The sequence below is a fragment of the Passer montanus genome, unplaced genomic scaffold (genome assembly GCF_014805655.1).
Source record: "Passer montanus isolate IOZ18808 unplaced genomic scaffold, ASM1480565v1 scaffold48, whole genome shotgun sequence".
Lineage (NCBI taxonomy): Eukaryota > Metazoa > Chordata > Aves > Passeriformes > Passeridae > Passer > Passer montanus.
Genome location: NW_024369707.1, coordinates 691,989 through 713,534, shown reverse-complemented (window position 1 = coordinate 713,534; position 21,546 = coordinate 691,989). Strand labels below are relative to the sequence as shown.

The 21,546-nt window shown below is 39.0% G+C and overlaps 1 protein-coding gene across 12 annotated transcripts in view; it reads right to left on the bottom strand.

Annotated features, from left to right (window-relative positions):
• DLG1 (discs large MAGUK scaffold protein 1) overlaps nucleotides 1-21,546 on the bottom strand; it is a 118,007-nt gene that overhangs the window by 75,749 nt on the left and 20,712 nt on the right. For 4 of the 12 annotated variants that reach the window (XM_039722241.1, XM_039722243.1, XM_039722247.1 and 1 more), the window contains exons 1-2: nucleotides 14,668-14,793; nucleotides 2,050-2,325 (exon numbers count right to left, since the gene is read on the bottom strand). In XM_039722241.1, the coding sequence (XP_039578175.1) occupies nucleotides 2,050-2,274 (225 nt within the window). In that variant the 5' untranslated portion in view covers nucleotides 2,275-2,325; nucleotides 14,668-14,793. Of the gene's footprint in view, nucleotides 1-2,049; nucleotides 2,326-14,667; nucleotides 14,833-21,546 lie in introns of those variants that run through there. The other 8 variants (XM_039722253.1, XM_039722250.1, XM_039722244.1 and 5 more) reach the window with 4 other exon arrangements.

Sequence of the window (21,546 nt, the reverse complement as noted above, 5' to 3'; positions counted from 1 at the left end):
TTTGTAGCAGATTCACAGGGGAAGCAGGAGACAGCAACTTTAAAAACCACCAAAGGATTTTGTATCTGTTACAAATCATGATGTCACAGCAATAAGACTTGATAAAGCCCACAATCACACACAGAATTTCTACAGGCTAGGTTAGAGACGTACTTCACATCTAATTATTTATTTGGACTCTGCAAATGTGATTACATTCAAATGATGGGGATATATCTCAAACAAACGAATAAAAGGTAACAAAAATGTTCAGAATGCTACAACAGAGAACACAAACTGAAGAGAACTGAAAAACAAAATTGCACCACAGTGAACAACCTCCAAATGCCTTTTTGTCTCCTGAGGCTAGAACAGCTGCAATGGGTGGATAAGGTGCGAGCACAGTACAGAATCCTTCCAGAGGAAGTGGCTTCAACAAGCTCTTATGTTTTTAGTGCATGACTTCTGAATATGCTCATTAAGGTTTTTTTAACAACCACTTCAAATTACTTTATGTTTTTTCCTCCTCCTTCTGGCCATGAACATGTATAAGCAGTTATTTTTAATGAAGAACTGTCAGAGCTATGAAAAAATCTGGCAGGCTTTCCCAGAGGTAAGCAATCTTGTCCATAGCAGAAAAATAGAACAAACACTGTGATATTCACAGAATCATGGCTTTGGATTGAAGGGATCTCAGGAACTTTACCTGGTCCAACCCTCACTCAAAGCAGAGGGTATTCCATATTTTATGAGCAGATTTCTAGGCCTGACTAGTCAGTCCAATTGCAGGCTTCACACATTCCAATAGTACTTCTTCAAGCTTTAAACAAATGAGGGCAACTATAATTTTTTATTGAAAAGGTTAACACAATATATTTTTACTTTAAAAAACCCCAGTATTTAAAAGCTATTATGTCTACCTAATGCATCACTTGGAGTTGTATAATGACCCATAAGAGAAACTACAGGATGCAACTTCTGCATCATATACAAGATGCAACAAGAAAGTCAAAATTCCCCTCTAAGCTCTCCTATTTATTGTTTACTCCAAATTCGTAAGCCAAAAAACCAGGTAATATTAAGCAGAATTCAGAGGAAGTGCCAGTTAACCATCTTTGAACTACTAACATAGAAACTGTCCTAATAAAATTACAGTGTCTGAGGGTAACAAATTTTTCCTTCTTTTATAAATTTTTGTAGTATTTCAGGTTAAATCTTTCAAGACATCTTGACTAATGATGAATTTCACTTGACAGTAGCAAAACAAACCTAATCTCCCATGTTTAAATAATTCTGACATTTCAGCATTGTTCCAAAGGTCTTAGTCATATTTTCCCAAGAGATACTAATTTTCTAATGCCAATAAGTTTAAACTTCTCTCAGTGCCAATCTTAAGAAGTCATTCAAAAGCTACACAATTAAAATTTAGCTTGCTTGCTTTTACCTGACTTTGAATGATGATTAACACAAACATCACATAGAGCAGATGGACAGCGAAGTTGAAAAATGTCATGTTTTTCTTACAGACTGCACTATTGAATGCACACCCTGTATGTAAGGGAGACATTCCTTCATCTGTGTATTATTAGCAGCCAAAAAACCTAGAAAGCTGTTACAGAATTTAATTTGTTATGTTACCTAGAGTTAAGGTTTTCAATTATTTAATTCCTTAACTATTAAATACGCAGTCTATTTGATTTGACATCTTACTAGAGCTATGGAATTGATATTTCTTAACTACGTTATTGCCCTCCAGAGCTAGGCAGCAGAATGCAAACTACATTTTCAATATTTCACTGTTTCATTAGGATATCTCATATTTAAAATTGCCGGAGGCTCATCACTTGCAAAATAAATAAAAATCAGACCTCATTTAGTGTTTCCATTTTCATGCTTTAATGCTAGAAATTATACAGAGCTCTTTAAAATATGAAAATGAAAGCAGACAGAAAACGCCATCCATAAATAAGAGATTACATGAAATCATGCATATATAACTAACTGCTCTTTCTGACTAGCAAGTAACCAGAAAACATGCAGACACAATCACTTGAACATGTGGCATATTACCTGGGTGGAGCTGGCAGCAACAGAAATGCAGTCAATGAAGCCATGTCTCCGAGTGAAAAATGCCACCAGCTGCTGCCACCGGGAAGGCTCAGCCCGTAACTCATCTGTTGAGCCTTTCTTTGCCCACTGCTTCTGCTTGGGGCCTACCGAGCTGTGGCTGGAGCCAGCGTTGCCTCGACTGGCGCGAGAATAGAGGAGTGTGTTATTTCCGAAAATGTAATTCATCTCTGCAGCTCTGCAGGTGGTTGCCAGGCAGTCTTAATTCCCTACCAGCTGCTGAGTGGTGAATGAGCAGGAAAAAAAAAATGCAGATAGAATTACAGCAGCATCGTTTACAAACCAGGAAAACAAAATTCTTGCTAGCTGATGCTATTTTTCTTCCACGGCTTTCTAGCTCTTACATTCCCTCTCTACCTGTGATTACAATAATGAGTATAATCTTGAGGAATTTAAAAAAAAAAAAAGGCAGCAAGCAAAGGTTTTCCTTATTTTTCCTTTTCGGAATGCACAGGATGAAAGCCTTGCTTTCTCTTCCTAGCTGCCAACAGATATGTAAGGAAAACTGGGTAGCAGGTACAGTACAACGTTACAAATTCACAGCTATGAGGATGGTGGTGGATGATAACAGCTACTGGGTGGAGAAAGCACAGATCAAAAATAACCAAGTTTCAATCACTGCCTGTAGAAATATCCAATAGCATCTTTTCACTTCCTTGCCTGCATAAATTATGAACCTGGAGCAAACAAAACGGGGAATATAGAGCAGAGCTGCACTTTTACTGATCCTGTCTTTATGAAAACATTCCACAGAGGAAAATTACTTTAACACCATGTTCAAAACAAATATTTAAGAAACAACTATTTGCCAATTTCTTCTTGTTTTTCCCTGTTCTCTTGGGCATAAAGCAACTATAGAGGGAGTGGATTACAGTTCCATAAAACAATCATTTTGTGTTGCATATCAGAAGATTCCTAGTGAAGTTGTTCTACAGTGGTTTTGGAGTCTTTTTAATCCTCAAGAAAATCTGAGACTAAGACTAAACACTACAAGTCCACACTCTGCTGTTCTTTTCTGTGAATAATGTGCAATATTCATAACATCTATGACCAAATTTCCATGACATATTATGAATATAATAAATACATATATATATCTTATATATACATAACTCTTTCTGACTGAACATTACTTCTCAAAAGCACAAGAATAATTCAAAACCAAAAAATTCTTATTATTCACTAAGGACTTTTCAATAAGATTATTTTGATCTCCCATACACATAACAAGTATTACTGCTAGAGGTTTTCTCTGCTCTCTTCATAGCAAAAAAGAATTCAGAATAGTGAGCTGAAAGATTATATGGAACTCAAGCTACCTTACAGAACTCACCATTCAAATTTTTATAACCAACTATTTTAAAGAAAATCCTCCAGCTCACATCAGAGGGATTATTTTGGAAACAATTAAATGCCAAGCTTTCAGTAGCAGCTCATCTCTGGAATATCAAAACAATTTGTGGTATATTTCTACTGTCATGATCATAGCACCAGGGAAAACATTAAAAAAAATTCTTCATATGAAAAAAAAAGGCAGAAAAATTCCTTACAACACAGCCACAACTTACAGCCACATAATTCTAAAATCCACTGCTCTGTGATGTGCATTTTAGCAGAGTTACCAAATTCCCTCACATACTTCTTGGGGTGCAACATAATCTGCTGTTTAACAAATTCTTACTGACAGCTATCCTATTCTGAGTAACAGGTTTTTTCCTGCTGGCTTCTATTACAAGCAAAATAAGAAGGACATTAATTGAAATGTGTCGTAGCGAGATCAATGCACCATTTAGTTCTAGTCACCAGTACAGCTCAATAACACACCACCTGCCAATATTCTGAGCACACCTTTCAGACAGACTTTATTAATATTTATAAAATAGAATGGCTCATCACTGTAAGTCATATGAAACTGGATCTGACTTGTGCAGTGTCCTTAAAGCTATGAGCATAAGATAGATAATGGAGGTTGAGAAATGCCTGAGACACAGTAAATAGGACTTTTTCAAATGCACAAGCTTCTCACAATGGCAATTTTTTCCACAGGAAGACTGCAGCACTTCCTGAGCCCTACCTTTTTCCAGACACAAGAAACATACCTAGCCTGAAAAATGCTATGAATTTATTACCAGAGAAATTGATTAATCTCTGGCTATGACTGAAGGTGTTTGGAACAAGGTACAAATGATATGCTTTGAGTACCAAGTCTTTTTATAAAGAGTCAAGGTGAAAATACTTTCAATCTTTTTCTACATATGGCCTTGAATGTCAACACTGCTATACCACTTAATAGATATCCTAGAGAACAAGAATTTGTTTAACATTCAAAAGAACTTCTTCAAGAATTCATTTTTCTCTCTGTTTGTCCCCATAGGCTCCAAACAAAGTCACATAGAATAATATTGTGCAAAATTCTGGAAGAAAACACCACAATATATGGACAAGAAATGTACCAAGCAGTTATTTTTTTACTGTTATATCAATCTGTCTGAAGATAAGAGAGGTCTGCACTGTTTTAAGGCAGTTTCCTTCGAGGCTGATTCCCACACAGCCAACAATCCAATATGGCATCAATTACACAGTGATTTTAGAAATCAGCACTTCAGGAAAGCATCACATGGAGAAAAAGCTTCCTGAAAGTGAAGCAACGATGATTTAATTTCAATTGAGAGAGAAATCCAGAAAAGTACTTAAGGAGGAGGTTATGCAATCCCGCTGGTGATGCAAGGCAGCAATCTGTGTCACCTACACTCCATATGGATGCAATGATATCGAGCAAGATCTGCTGACGCCTAAGCAGATACAGTTGCAGTTATTTGTAGAAGGAGCTGGTACTGTGGGGATGAGAAAAACCCTGATTTTCATGTGCTACAAAGTAACCTGAAGATAAAGGCAAAGCATAGCTCTACAGATGGCACAAAACCAGGATAGCACAAAGGAGTCCAGATTAGAAGAACGGACACTTGTAGAGTTGAAAAAACAGTGGGAGGATGTAAAAACAAGGGCTCGTTTCAGTTGAAGAGCATTTCAACAGAGGGTCAAACACCTACAAGTAGAAACTGGAAAAAGTTCTATTTGCACAGAAAAGGCAATATCCAGAGAAAGGAAAATCATCAACACAGATGTCACAGCTGGAATTGCATCTGTGAATGATTGCCTCAAATGGCAGAAAAGGGAGGCTCATCAGGAAACTGCAGGAAGTCCTAAAAGGACTTCCATCCTAAAGGACTTCCTAAAAGGACTTCCAAAAGAGCTTCCATCACCCCTTTTCCATATTCTGGATATTGAACTGATGGGACTAAAATTAAAAACAAAGCAATCAACCACCACACACTAAAACAAAACAAAAAACACTATTTACTGTTAGGCAAGAATTGAGAATTTGCAGATTTGAAAAGATTTCTGCCCCAAAACAAAACAGTACATAATTAAAGGCTTCCACATCAGTACACATATCTCTATAGGTTAAGAAATTTACTGCAAGATTCATCTGCATTTGTAGAGGCTGCAGAGTAACATTATTTGTTCTGTGGCCAATTAGCAAGATATAGAAATCACAGTGGTTACTAAATGTAAAAATCAACACCAAATACTTGGACTAGAATTCCTCTGACTATATCCAAGCAAATTGGTATTTTCAGCTTTCTGAGACAAGTCAAAACATGACATACTGTATTTTAATCTCTCAGATAAAGGTTTCCTGGGCATAACTGTACAAGCAGAATGCATACCTAAAATTAAAAAGGCACAGCAACAAAAATTGTTTGTGAACAGAAACAGCAGTTATATATCAATTGCCCTTTCTAAACAAAAAGCAACAGTCCCCCTGAAGCATTTGAAAGGTGTCTTATATTAGTTTTACCACCATTTGGTTAAACAAAGTATTGGTTAAAATAAGCACAGACCCTAAAGGTAAAAAACCTGATTGTTTTAACAGAGAAAATTCAAGAATCACCTAAAACAATGGCAGTTACTTATTTTATTTTCAGTATCAGCTAGGTTTTGACAAAAAACAGAGACAAAAGAAATGTTCAGAACTTGGATATTCAAACATAAGACTATGCAACTTAAACTCTTCAGGTATGGGAACAAAAACAATACTGAGAATTCAGATACAAACTCATGTTTCTTTCTTAAACTTCTCAGAATTCTAGATTTAACAAACTTTTACTGGCATAAGTCTCATAAACAAGTATACACAGTATTCTTAACCAAATCCCAGGAGTTCAGGACACAAATACTGTGGAGCAAAAAAATTGTTAACCCTTTCTGCTAAGAGATGCTATAGAATCTATCTTAACTTTTAGTTCAGATAGGACTGAAGGATAGTTCTTGACCCAATGGCATTTAAATAACCAACAAAAAGTACATATCTTACTGCTGAAACCAGCTTATAAGTAAACATCCCAGCACAATTATTCTATAATGAGCTATTTTAGTACAAATATTTAATATAAAAGATCATTACCTTATTACTCACAATACACCTCAGACAACCTACCAATCTGGGCAGATTAAACTGCCTGGTCTTCCGCATCCTGCTCATGAACCTCCTGCCCATCTTTTTGGCACGCCAGACTGACAAAAACATCTTGTGTTTAATGCAAGTCTCCTTAGGTTTGCTTCAGTCATCAAAATGAACCCAACTGCACCGAGAGCTCAGGGAAAATCTCGGGGGAAAACAGTGTAACCCCTTTCTAGGACGACTTGCTGTTGATTACAGTATCGTAGGTTGTTCTAATGTTTGGATTAATCCACAGTCCATCTGTTACAGTTTTTCTTTCTTGTCTCTGTTGACAAGAATTTATTGAGCAGATCCTTATGGAGAACTGGGCAGATTTGGTCAACTGCTTCTTACTATAAAACACAAACTGACACTTTTGCATGTATTTCCACATTCTTCAATTACAGGAGTTTAAAATCAGAAACCTATCAAGAACTTGGGCAATGCATTTTAATTAAAGACTGTGTAACAGCTCCTCTTAAGTGTGACCATTGAAGTACGATACTAGTCTAAAAATAAGTGTGCCTGAGAGTATCTTCAAGTTTTTCTTTATGATTCCAGTATTCTATGTATGCTCCTAACACCAGAAGCACTGACTTTCTGCTGAAGATGGCAAAGCTTTACCAAATTCTCAATTTAGAAAAAAGTAACAGATTGCAACCTTTTCATAACCATAACCCAACTTGCAAATTACATGTTAACTGATCTTTGATTTCTACATGGAAACAGTATCTTTACCTTCAGGTGAACCTCCCCTGCCTGCTCAGACTGGAGCAGGACAAGAAAATCAACCAGGGCAAAGAGGAAGGTAAAATTACTTTGACTGTCAGCTAACCCTGAGCCCACACAGTTCAAATCATAAAGACCATTAGCCTCCCTGAGAGCAGAAACACTCTCCCAATTAACAGAGAAGGCTGGTTTAACAGCAGCTCCACATGCTCTAAATATGCACACTTATACAACAGCCATTTCCATACAGCTTAATGGGAAGGAGTTAAATTAAGGTGCTTGTTTGCAGTTGAAGAAACAAGCAGTGTATGCTGTAATACCTTGGCTGGTATAGCTAGAAACCAAAAGACTACCAGCAGTTGAAAGATTATTTCCAAGTCAGAGGCTGACTGTAGATCACTGAGTTTACAGGCTGTAAAACAACTATCACCTGCTCATCTATAGTTCTGAATATAAAGTTTAATTTCTGAAATAACCATTCTCTAGTCATTTCGTCATTTTAGAGACTCAGCATTACTGACTGTAGTTTCACTGGTATCTCCTGATACCATCTTTACCAACTGGAGGGGTCAAACTAGTTCATTCTTCATTCCACAGGAGCTGCCCTCTATCTCTGACCATTCTTGTTCCTCTGAGTATCTAAATTTGCCTTCTTAATCAAGATAATGAATGATGGAGATTTCTGGAGTGATAAGATAATGCAGTTTTATTCCCATTTGCTTCGCTGATTATTCCTTGTATTCCATTTGCCTGTTTGACTGTAAATTGAGTACTGAGATGATTATTCCATTAATCTGTTATAACCCTGAGCTCTTATTCCTCTTAGATGATGCAATGAGAACACAGGTTCTTCCAAGATCCTTCTGGTAACCTCCCATCCATGATTACTGATCTTCTTACCCTTTATTTTCATTCTGTTGTTGGTTTTGTTTCGGTGGAGAATTTTTGTGTGCTTTGGTTTTTTTAACAACCAAATCCCAAAATATTTTTTTTCTTATTTCATGACAGCTTAAGTTTCTCCAAAATCTTTTTTGAGTGTGTCCATTGTGTGCATCTAAGGAAGCCTAGAAACCTACATCAACAAGATGATCTTTAAACACATGCTATAAAGGATTTGTGCAGCAGAAATTCTCTTTGCAATGCATTCATTGCTTTCTCATCTCTCATTTCTCCACATGCTCATTGATTCTGCCCTTCTGAACAGTTTCACTGTGTTTTGCCAGTACAGAAATGAGAGTGAGTTCCAATTTCTCCTCTCCCTCCTGGAAGCTATTTTAAGAACAAGTACCACCTTGCCATCTTTCATTCCTGTGATGCCACAGTCAGGGTAAGTGGGCTAGCACACACACTGCAGCACTAATAGATGAGCAGTTTCAAATTAGGGTTAATTTAAAACCATTAAGCTTAAATACCATTAGGTCCTGGAAATACTTTTCCAAAGATGACTAAACATGTGAAAAAAAGCAGGCATGCACCAAGTGGCACAAGGTATTTATTTCACAGACAGTGTATGCAGTCAGCAGAACTGCTGTGCTAGGATTACAAGGCCTGCCTCTGCAAAGGTTTGGGTACTGCTGACACACTATTAGACTTTTTTTGAAACTGTGTGTTCACTTCACAAAGCTCAGGATAGGGGGCACAAAACCACAAGCTGCTGCTTCTAAGCAAGAGAAGAGGAAAGGCTGAAGGACACACTTCTCACCCTTCAGGCACTCTGCACTAGGTCAAATAAAACACCCAACTTACCTTCTGCCTCTCTCAGCAGTGGAGGTTTAGAGTGATCCCTCCCTGCTCAACCACCATCACAAGCTCCAAAAGTGGTTCACAGGAGCCAAAGAAGGTAAACTCTGTCTTATTGCTTTCATTCTAATAAAAGACTACTTGCACTCTCATGCAAATTGAGTCTGAATACTTTCTCCAGATCTGACATTGCAAGGGGTAGGCAGAGAAAAAACACAGGGGCACTGGCACTGGGCACAGCTACTGCTTCAAGGGTATTACCTGGCTGCTTCACCTGGGCAAAAAGATTCCTTTTGTTAGAATTTGGGGGTGAAACTTCAATCTTTTATTCAATGGGGAACAGGATTTCACCTCAGTTTGAAGCATTTTATTGTTCAGAGACAGGAAAACAGTAACTCATTTGCATTTAATGTCATAATATTATGAAGTCATAGTTTTATTCACTGGCATAAGTTTATATAACCACAAAAAAGTCCTCCAAGTGCTTTAAATGGATAAACAACATTAATACACATGTTCCCTTTGGTAAAGGGAAGTGGGGATTTTTACTGCATCACCTGAAGCACAGGTGCTGCAGCAGAATACAACAGCCCCAGCCAGAAGGGCAGGTCTGTGCAGGAACAGGCAGCAATGGGAAGGCTGATCCCTGCACTGCCTGTCCCCAGCACCCCCTGCACAGGGATGACCATTCCTGGGAACATGTGAGGACAGGAAAGTGGCCAACTGTGCTGCATGAAATACAGACAAGAGTCCATGATTATGGAACTACAAGTTCAAGAGTTCCCCCACTAACCCAAACCTACTTCTCACAATTCCTGGAGTGTTCTGCTACTCCACTGATGATTGCACAAGGCTGTTCTAGAGATACCAAATATTTAACTAGTAGAATGTCTTTAGCTCCTTACAGATGTATGATTCAGTCAGTAATTAAAATTTTCACATATAGTATGAATAAGCAATTTTAGGCCCCTTACTAGACTAAAGCCAGTACAATGTTCCAACCAATACATTTCTGTTCAGCTGTCCACATCTGTGTCACATGAAAGGAACAAACCAGATGCAGGCATTTTTCTCATACCCTTGGAAGATTGGTGCTATGGTGAAAATCTCCAGAGATAGATCATTGAAAAAGATTTTATTAAAGGAACAAGAACAGCAGAATCTTTTCTCAACCAGTAAGTCTAGCTTCCTGTAACCACATGCAGACACATGAGGATATAATTTATAAACTTATCAACTACTTTGAAAAGTTTTTTAAGAACTTGAGCAAATTGCAAATGGGAATTATGGATATAATGGAAATGCACTGAATATGGTAATATTAAGAACTTATTTCAGAGCAAGATAAAGATTCATTATGATAGTCATGGTATATTTTTCCAGTACAAGGTATATTTAATAGCTTACAAATTATTACATGTTTCCTTTAGAGCTTCTGCATTAACAGTGAAATATTAGCCCCAAATACCAACACACAATACAAAAAAAAATTACAGAAATATATGGAAGCCCCAGTCTGGTTCTACACTTAAATACTGCATTGCCATGCTACATCATATATATGAGATAAATATTCTGTCATGCCCAGGTTGTTCTAAAGAAAGATCACTGATTTTTTTTATTTTTTTCTTATTGTACCATGACCCACTATTTTGTAGCCTTGTAATAACCTGTAATTCAAAGCTTTTTTCCTTGATAGAAAACTTCATCTTGCACTCCAGAGTTTAACAGCTTGCTTGGTCCCACACACACCTCTGACAGCTCTCAGCGGACGGGAGCTGTCCGATAACCCCGATTTTGACCCACACGCACCCTCCGAAGGCTGAGCGCCCACGGCCCCGCGGGGCTGCGGCAGCAGCGCCACCTCGCGGCCGCGCGGCGGAGCACCGGCACTCCCGCCGGAACCGCGCCGGCCCGGGGAACCGGGAAACCCCGAACCGGGAAACCCCGAACCGGGGAAACCCCGGCACGAGCTGCCCACCCACCTGAACAGATTCCTCAAAAACGTTGAGACAGAACATTTGTGAGGGATTTGAAGTTTGACTGTTTCCACTATTTCTTCATGATTCTCTACCATTAAATACTTTTAAAAGCTTTTTTACAGCATTAGCATTCCATTTCACACAGTCCTAGAGAACAGAAGACACAATCTCCTGGGCCAAGTTTCCTTCTTTGTTACTTGACACACAGGAAGTAAACATTTCCTCTTAAACTGACAAAGCTCCGCTCCAACAAGACAAAACCTGTAAGCCTCACTTAAACTTTAAATCAGTACAGCTATTCTCTCTTATGCTTATTGCAAACATGCAATATTTTAACCTGATCTGAATCTGAGGTAACCCATTCCCCTGTCACGAAGATAAACCACCTTCATTTACTACAGTACTTAATATTTGATAAATAGCAATCACATACTCATCATCTAAAAATTTAGGATACACATTAGTACTTTTGGTCATTGAAAACTACTTTTTGAAATACCATCCACCTGTTCAACAAAGTTATAAAAGCTGTTTTAAGTCCTAGAGTATTTGAAAGCTTCTCTCAGGAACAAAATTCAGTAGTTCTTCTGTTCTTTTATATAACTGCTCCATACTGAAGAGAGCTTGCTACAACAGAAGGTATTCCTCAAAATCCAATTCTACTGGCCTCTGTAGCACTGCTTATAAAGCAACATATAATCATAAAACCACTGATGACTTCAAATTCTCTGTATTTAAAATTTTAAGTGCATTTAACATTTATATTTAAAACAAAAAAACAAACTCCTCTTATTTTATTAATGTCATAAACACAACATTCTCTATTACATTTAGTTTCCTTAAGCAATGAACCATTGAAGAAAGCAGATCGAGCTCTTGTATATCAGCCAAGACCTGGTCCTTGCACAGTGCACCAAGCCAACCTACCAAACAAATCACACAAAGCACTCTTAAATCAGAGCTGTTGTTGCTAAATTCATCTTCAGCACGAGCTGTGCTAAAACTATGAACACCTGGCAGATCATCAGACCAAAAGCAGAGCAGACCAGCTATGCTAATAATATAACAGCAACCTTGGGTTTTTCCTTCAGGAGAGAAGCAAGCCAGCAGTAAATTAGCATCAGAATTCAAAATTACACAAAATGCTGGTAAAACGACCAAAGCCTGGAACATCCGCCCCAGTTTTCAGATGAACAAAGCTTTGAACAATTTCAATTTACCATACATTGCTTTGAAATTAACAGAGAGGAGTTACCTGAAAATAATCAGATATATGCTAAAAATGGTAATGCAAACTGAGTGGAAATACTTCCCTTATGAACATTCTTCTCTACTGAGTGATAATTTCCCAGCATTTACCAATGTGAGACATGTAATAGCACTCCTCAGAAACCTAAGACACAGAGTATTTTGAAAAGGCCTCACCCTATTTTGTAACTATACTTAATTCTTAATTCTGCTTAATTCTATTTCAAAAATAGTTTTCTTTCTTCCAGACAGTTTTAGAGCTCCCCTCTTTGCCTTTTTGATCCCCTTATGCTTTCTACAAGGCAAGATTAACTGCTCTAGGAATTAGAAAAAGCTTGTGAATAAACAGAGTTGACCTTAAGCCCCCAGAGAAAGAGGACTTCTATTTATTTCTAATGGTTGCACATAAAAGGTGTTTCATTACTTTCCAAACACCAATAAATTCAGGGAATTAGACACATGGAAGTGTGTTACTGTGTGTCTAACTCCGTCAGAAAAATCTGAATTTCTAGCCATTCCCAAAAATGAAAGCTTTGTCACATGAGTATTCTCAGAAGGCTCTTCAGAGGGCAATATAGCACACTTCTGAAAGGTTATTCATTAGGGCTTAAAGAATTCAGATTGCCTAGCCGAAGACTATGGAAAAATACTGAGAGTTCATTATGGAGATATAAGTAAAAATCACTGGTTCAATACCACCATATACATTTTAAAACTTTTCTAAAAGCTGGAAAACAATTACTAAATGCATTCACACACTACAGTTGGTTCTTCTACAGAATCCTTACAAATCAATGATAAAGAGGTGATACATTCAACAAAATTTTTCTTCATCATTGAAAAAAAGGAAATATAACTACATTCAAAACTTTTTTTTTTTTCTTAAAGTATCATAAAATGGTTTTGGTTGGAAGGGGTCTTAAAGATCATCTAGATCAAACTCCCTGCCACAGGCTCAAAGACTCTGCACTAGACCAGGTTGCTCAAAGCCCCATCCAACCTGGCCTTGAACACTTCCTGGGATGGGGCAGCCACCCCTTCTCTCTGGGCAGCCTGTGCCAGGGCCTCATCACTCACAGGAAAGAATTTCTTATAATATCTAATCTAAATCTACCCTCTTTCACTTTAAAGCCATTCCCCATCTTGTCCTTGTCACTATATGACCTTGCAAAAATTCCCTCTCCAGCTTTCTTGCAGCTGCTTTATGTACTCGAAGGAGCTCTAAGGTCTCCATGGAGCCTTCTGTTCTCCAGGATGAACAGCCCCAACTCTCTCAGTCTGTCTTCACAGGAGAGGTGCTCCAGCATTCTGATGATCTTTGTGATCCCAGCCCTCCTCTGGGCCTGCTCCAACAGGTCCATGTCCTTCTTCTGTTAGGGACCCCAGAGCTGGATGCAGCACTGCAGGTGGGGTCTGAGCAGAGCAGCACAGAGGGACAGAATCCCCTCCCTCCCTCCCCTGCTGCCCACTCTGCTCTGGATGCAGCCCAGAACATGTCTGGCTTTCCAGGCTATGAGTGCACATTGTTGGGTCATGTCCAGCCTCTCATGCAGCAGCACCCCCAAGTCCTTCTCCCCAGGGCTGCTCTCGTGTAACAGCGTTTGTTCTTTGCAGCTACAAAGGACACCACTGCACACAAACAATTCATGCTAAAAGCACCAAGCTGTAAGCCTACCACAATGTAAGCCCATCTCATCACTCTAAAGCCCAAACATTCCTCAGTATCAAATAATTTCTCCACTTTTCCCTCAAAGCCATAAAGCCATAAAGACTCAGAGATGTTATAGAAAACAGCATTTAGTCTGACACACAAAAACCCTGTGCTATTCAGAACATGATTGAGCTACGTCTATTACTAACACAGTAAATAAAACTGCCTGCTATTACCTCTTCCCAAACCTCACACTCAGTTTGTTGTCTTTACATCTGTCTTCAAGTTACTGAAGCAATCTTGCAAATAAAGGTGCTGCAAGCTGAAAAACTCCAGAGATATATATGGCACTTGGCTTATTACATATTGCACATAGATCCTCAGTTAAAATATTTACCAGAAACAAAATCGGAATTGACTCTACAGGTCAATTTTTGACTGAAAATCCACAATGAAACCGACAGCCCCTTCAGTGCCCCTCAAAACTACATCCAAAATCTATAGTTGTTTTCTGGGCATTTTACTACCATATATTTCTAGTTAGAATGTGTGGAACTAAGGCAATGCTTTAATGTATACTAAGTAAATTTCACGATTGAGCAGTTCCATAAAAAACAGAAAGAAGTGTTTTCCATGCATTTTTTTGTCCTACAAAATTAAATTCCTGAGGCGCACACCAAAACAGTTCGCTATTTAAAAATGCCTACCTTTACTGGTGAAATATGAGAATGGGAAACAAATCCATGGACATTCTCAATCTGTGACAGATTCTTCTCCGATACGTGAACCAGCTCTGGACCTGTCACCTCATTGGCGATGTGTGGAGAGCTGTGCTCCTGTGGGGGTGTATCCTCATCCTGATAGCGGTATTTCTGAAAAAAAAATACAGGAAAAGTTCAGGCCACCACAGAAATGAGAAAACACTATCCAGAAAACCTAAGCCAGACAGAAATAGTTGGTTTTTTGACCTTGCTAACTTCAAGGCAATAAAATCTATAAATAAAAATATTAATTAGCATTTTTATTTTAAAGATTGGTCCTATCCAAAACTGTTCCAGCCCTTTTAGTCCCACCTGGAATTACTACAAAGCTACCTAAACCCCAGCAGGGTTTACTGTGTCCATAAGAAACATCCCAACACTTTCTAAGCACATTCACTTTCACACACTACTACTATACTCCCAAGTACATAAATAGTTATTAATAGTTTATAGGGAAATAATGTAATATTATTAAAGGTGCAGAAAAACCTTCTAAACACATAATCATTTTAGCCTTGGGAAAAGTAATTGTTATTTCCTACAGGGTTCTTTTAAACAAAATTCCAAGATCTATATACTACAGCTTAAGTCAAAAACAGACATTTTCCTGATAATTCTTTTGTATATCATAACCCAGTAGAGAACTGCAAGTGACCGATTTGTCTGTAAGCACAGGAACACTCCACCAAGGCAGAATCTGACAAACAGTGCATAACTTCTAACCCTCTCAAGAGTTACATGCAATTTCTATTTCAGGTTACCACAAAGATCCATTCCCTTCATCAAAAACACCTACAACATGACGAACTTAAGATATACAGGATCAACTACAAAGTAACTGCTTGAAATGATCTATCAGTTATCAGCTCCTGTAAGGCTTAACACATTCTTAACCCAGCTGTAAAGTAGAAGCAATTCAAGTGTATTTTCTCCAAAAATACTAATTAGCAGAGAAGCACAAGACCCAGTTCTTCCAGCATAAGAAATAACTCCTAAGAAGAAAGCAAGAGCATTATGACTTCTGTTACCACAAGAACCCAACTCCAAAAACTTTCAGACCTTCTCTTCAGCTGGATGTACCGAAGGAGAGACAGTGAAGTCTGACAATTTAAAAAAATTGCAATGGTTACTCAAAAAGCCCTAATTTTTCAAATTTTTACCAGAGAGGATTCGTGAGATAATCAACTTAATAGCTCGCTACTACTGGAAGATAAAAGTTCATTTTCTTTCCTTTCCCTGCAGCAGTGAGATGCTGGATTGCTCAGCCTCAGACTGCTGCCATTCATCTTTTTTCTGAGATTAACTTGTTTTTTACTTATCAAAATAAAACCCTGAAAGGAGTTGACATTAGCTCTCTAGAGCAGCCATATTAAACACTGGAAACAGGGAAGAATTATAATTTAAAGTGTTGGCCAAAAATACAAGGGTACGTTACCAGAGTATAAATTAGAACACATTGGCAATTAGAGAAAATAAACATTAGAGCTCCAAGAAGCAGAGAAAATGTCCTGCAGCATCAGAGAATGTAGGACTTTCAGTGAGCTTAAAGCAGCCTGCTCCACTGACGAAGGCTGTACTTGTGATCCAAAATATCCCTAGCAGACCTTGAGCTTTGATTTCTTTATGAAATACAGGAAAATGATTTCAAAGTGGGTTTAGTTTCCAGATCATCTCAGAGAAGATCCTGTACAAACTAGATGTGGATCATTCCAGTTTTACTGTGGGGGCCAGGGCACACACAACAACATTCACACAAAAACCCTGAACACACTCCTAAGTCAAATAGTCATGGGTTAATCAAAACTCATTTCCTTTACAGAACAGTTAATATCTTTAGACAAAGCACAGAATTACCTTGCTTTGTTTCCTGAAACCAGACATATTTATTAGAAACAAATACTTGAACATGACTGAATGCAAACAGGCTCTAGGTTTCACTAATAGATGCATGTTTACATTATAGAGTGTATCAGTGCTTATAATGTAAGAGTGCATATGAAGTTTTATTAGAAGAGTATTTCATTATTTTCATTAAAAATGAAAAGATGTTGTAAAGAATATGGTAAATAATTCTCCCCTAAAAGGCAGTGACAGAGCCTACAATCTTCTCAACAAAATCTGAAAGTGAACTGCTACTTAGATTTTGATGTAGTAATTGAGATTAACGTTACTATTTGACATGAAGTTGTTTGAGAAAAGACTTGGTGCCGTGGTGTGGTTGACAAGGTGGTGTTAGGTCATAGGTTGGACTTGGGGATCTCAAAAGTCTTTTCCTACCTTGTTGATCCTGTGATTCTGGGAAGGGCATGAAAACACAATATCCACACTACAACCTATTCTGAAAGGTACCACAGCCCTTCAAACTACTTTTGAGTGAAATGCTTTAAGTAAAGCAAACTACTGTATCTTGTAACAGCCAATTCTCCATGGAAGTGTTTCTACTGCTTTACTGCAGAGCACCCCCCTGAACACAGTGCCTCTTGTCTGAGGCAGCCCATTCAAGTGAGCTGGCTGGTCAAAGAGTCACCACTCACCACTGCCCCTTCCCTTCCTCTCCCAGGAGATGCCAGCCCCTGAACAAGAACTCAGTCAGCTGTTCCAAGGTAATTGTGCTGCTGCTCCACAGCCCTGTGTGAGTTCCCCTCCAGAGAGCTCTACAGACACAGCACAGCCCAGCCCAGCTCCCTCCAAGGGCAGCCAGGCTCTGAAGAAGCAGAACCCATTCCCTTGCTCGTGGTCAAGCTGCACAACTTCATCTCCCTGGCCCTTGCTGGGAGCACACAGCTGACTTTAGACCATGAGCAAGCTCAGCAAGCTTATCCAACAGAATGTTTTTCCCCCTCTTCCAGCAGTAATAAATTTTCTGTAGCTCCCTGAAGTGGCTCATGACAAGCTGAGGCACACAGCAATGCTGGCATAACAAGGAGAAAAGCAGGTAAAGAGTTAATGCCAACCCTGCTCCAGTGGCTAAGAGCAGGTCATTACACTGCTTACAAGTAAGAGAATGCAATCCCAAACCCAAATCCAGGCTCCAGGGAGACCCTAATTTACAAGAGCCAGCCAAGCAAGGGACTCATCAAACGAAAGAAAAAGGTGAGGCAAAGCAGCTCTGAACTGGCAGACATTCTCAGCTGCACAAATCCCAGCACTCAGGTAGTGGCCAAATAATTTACCTCATTTTTAAGGAGCTTTATGGACTGCTTTACAATTTATAACCTTGATTTTAAGTACAAAGAAACCAAGTGCTAAACATTTAACACATACTTCTGACAGAGACACTGTCCCAGAGGATTCTGTTGCATAATACAGGTGTATCAAAATTAATTTAAAATATTTCTCTTCTGATGCAACATAGTTAACAGGATATTTTCAGGCCAAATTATACCCTCATTAAGTTTTGACATGTCCCCAAACTGTATGGTCAGCAGTGTAAACTACTGAAAAATCCATTTACTTTAATAAACCAGTTCTAGTTTTCACGAGATGAAACTCAGAAATGAATTCACCACAGTGAAATAATTTTCAGGGCCACAACATCCTTGCTTCAACTCTCAGGCCTAGCAAAGTTAGGCAAAAATAAGAACAAAGTATCTGCAACAATACACAGGACAAACAAGGATTTTCTGGACATTTTATAGCACCATTCATCAGAATAGAGATCACCTGTTCACAGGAAAAACACAGACAAGTTTTAGGAAACCTATTCTAAGAGATTCACTTTAGAGTTCCTAGTCGCTTATCTGTATTTTTAAAAGAAGATATTTCAAATTCCCTTCCTTTTCCAGACTTTAGCCCTCCCCACCCACCAGCCCTACAACTCCCAAGTTACTGCTCACTTCCAACAACAAAAGCAACAAATCCCAGGAAAGCACAGTCTGACTTACAGTCTGTCCCTGGGTAAAGTTTTCATTTTCACTTACAGGTCCAAGCAGGGTTACAAAGAGGTTAAGAATAAAAGAAGACTGGAATAAGTAAATCTAACAATTTGAATTTGATAAATATGCAGTAGCTCACTGGACCAGACCCTTTGTGAGGCAGTATGAACAGGCAACATGAAACCAAGCAGTTTTAGATCATTTGCACACAATTTCCCAAGTTTAAATATTAGTTATTTTTTCATAATTTCTCCATTTTACCAGTTAAACTAAATTTGAAAGGACTCTTGTCTTTCCTGTAGTCTAGTGCTGAACTAGAGACTAGTGCTTAGAAAAATAATAGTGCCTTCTACAAAGGCACTATTACTTCCTACAAAGGAAAAAACCAGACAAAACTAAAGGGATGCTCCACTATTGCAGAATGGAAGTCAACTTGAAAACTTCTTATTTGTAAAAAACAAGAAGTCTATGAAAGCCAAATAAAATCTCTTTGCAGGTAAACAGCAATTCATACTGATAAGTTAAAAGGTTGTGAAAAACAAAATAAACAAGTAATATAACAAAAGATGATAGTGTTCATGTCTTTTTAGAACTTCACTGATCATGGAACAGGACATTGAGTATTATTACCAACTTAGGCATCAACAAATTATAAACTGAATGATCTGCAATATCGGAAGGTTTTTGATTGTTGGGTTTGCTTTTCCAAACACAAGTTCAGTATTTTCAGTAACTAACTGCTTCATTCTCAAATAAAAGCACTAAGTGTTCTCTAATAACTAGAGCTACGACAAAGACATAAGGCATTTCACCGTCTTGAACAGTTTCAGTCTGACATTGTATCTTGAATACAAGTGCTCATAACACGGTTATTTAGGTCACAGTGTTCCATCATATGTCAAAATGCACAGCTAGTGTTAAACTCATTTATGTAATGCTTCATGTCATGGACATCCACAAACAATAGAACAGTTGAAGATAAGTATACACATTTACAAAAACTCCAGAAGTATTTGTAATAAAGTTCACCTGTTCCAGAAGGCCAAGGAAAAGAGAATAAAGAAGCAATGCTCAGACTGTGAATGTTCATGTAGCCAAAAGAGAAAATTGAAAACACTGTTCTGTGTGATGACTTGTGAGAGATTAATTGTTTCATTACATGAAGGACTGGTACAGGTACAGTGCATTACTATTTCACATTGTCATTTAAATATTTACTCAGTATTCAAAGGCTGTATCTTCTCAGAGGACAAGAGCATTTTATTTTTAGTACCATCCAGCCCTACAACTTTTATTCAAAAACTGACAACTGCCTGCTGCAAAATCTCTGCACAGCCGGAGTCCCGGCTCAAACAGAAACTCTCCGTTCCTCTGGGATGCGGGTGGTGGAGAGGCAGGACGCGGGGAGCCCACTGGGGATGAGCAGCGAGCCGTGTTTACCCGCAGACAACCCGAGCCCGTGCACAAACCGCCCATGGCGTTCCAGGAGGCCCGTGGCGACTGCTCCCCGCTCGGGAGGCCGCGGCTGCCCGGCCCCGCGCCCGGAGCCCGGCGCGCAGCCCAGGGCTGCCATGAGGGCGAGCACGGCGCCGGCAGCGCCCCCCGGCGGCCGCCCCCGCCCGGGCCGGGCAGGGACCGCGCTGGGGCCGGGAAGAGACAGCGCAGGGACAGCGCTGGGGCCGGGAAGAGACAGCGCAGGGACAGCGCTGGGGCCGGGAAGAGACAGCGCAGGGGCCGGGAAGAGACAGCGCAGGGACAGCGCAGGGGCCGGGCCGGGGCCGCCGCCATCGCTCGGCCCCGCCGCTCCATGCCCCAAGTGCTGCCTGCGTGCTGGCTGGATATTTTTAGTTTGCTCTTAAAGTGAACAGCGACCCTGCTCTGCAGCTCAACGGGCAAAATCCAGCCCCAGAGTATTTTCATTCCACGGCTTTCCTCCCAAGTTCACGGTTTAAACATGAGCTTGTCGTATAAATAAGGAAAGTGCAGTTCCAGGAAAAGAGGAGAAAAGAAACTGTAGAGTTGTATCAAGTAGTTTCCAAATGGCATCAATAAATAGGTACATGTTTGCAATTGAAAAATGCTTGGGACGCAGGAAGGAAAAGCAAACTCACGACAAGGCAAAGTCTTCCTCCTGGAAATAATGCATTCAACTTTAAGTTTTATATTATTTCTACTACCAAAAGTGCCATAAAAATTTAGATTCCTCACTCCTAACATAGGTGACATTTACTCACCACCAAGATTTTGTGATACATGTATGTATATATACATGTATATATAAACACATCACACATACATATATGTGAGCATATATGTACACACAGAACTGATCCCACTTTATAAAATAAATTCTGGTTGAAATATTTTTTGTTAAAAATAACAAACATGACTTGGAAACCCTGAATATATAAAGAAAGTTTTAGAGAGAAAGATTTCCTAATTTCTGCCTCAAAAGTAACTTCATACACATATCCCTTTAATTTTCAAGTGGCTTTCCAGTACTTAACAGTCTCCTCATATCCTTGACATTGCATGTTAATTTCACTGAAAAGAAATTTTTAAAAAGCATTTTTGACACAACACCGAGTATATGCTGTTTACCATTCTATGATTACCAAATTATATATGTTTTATTCCTCTGAAACCTAAACAGTTGATGTAGTCCTGAAATGACTAAATGCCCGAGGGCACTGTTAAACCCAAACCTGCCACTAACAATTGCTTCCATCAAAATGATGTCAGGAGGCATTTCCAGCCCTGTATCTCAGTGCAAGTCTCCTGTGTATTTAATTCTCTACAGCTGAAGAAAATGAAAGCCAAGTGCAATAAACTGATTACATGATGATTAATGCTGATTAATGAAGAATGACGACATTTTACATGCGGCATTCAGTAAATTCAAAATGTTGTTCAAAGGGATCTTTAAACAGTAGGCATGATAATTCATTAC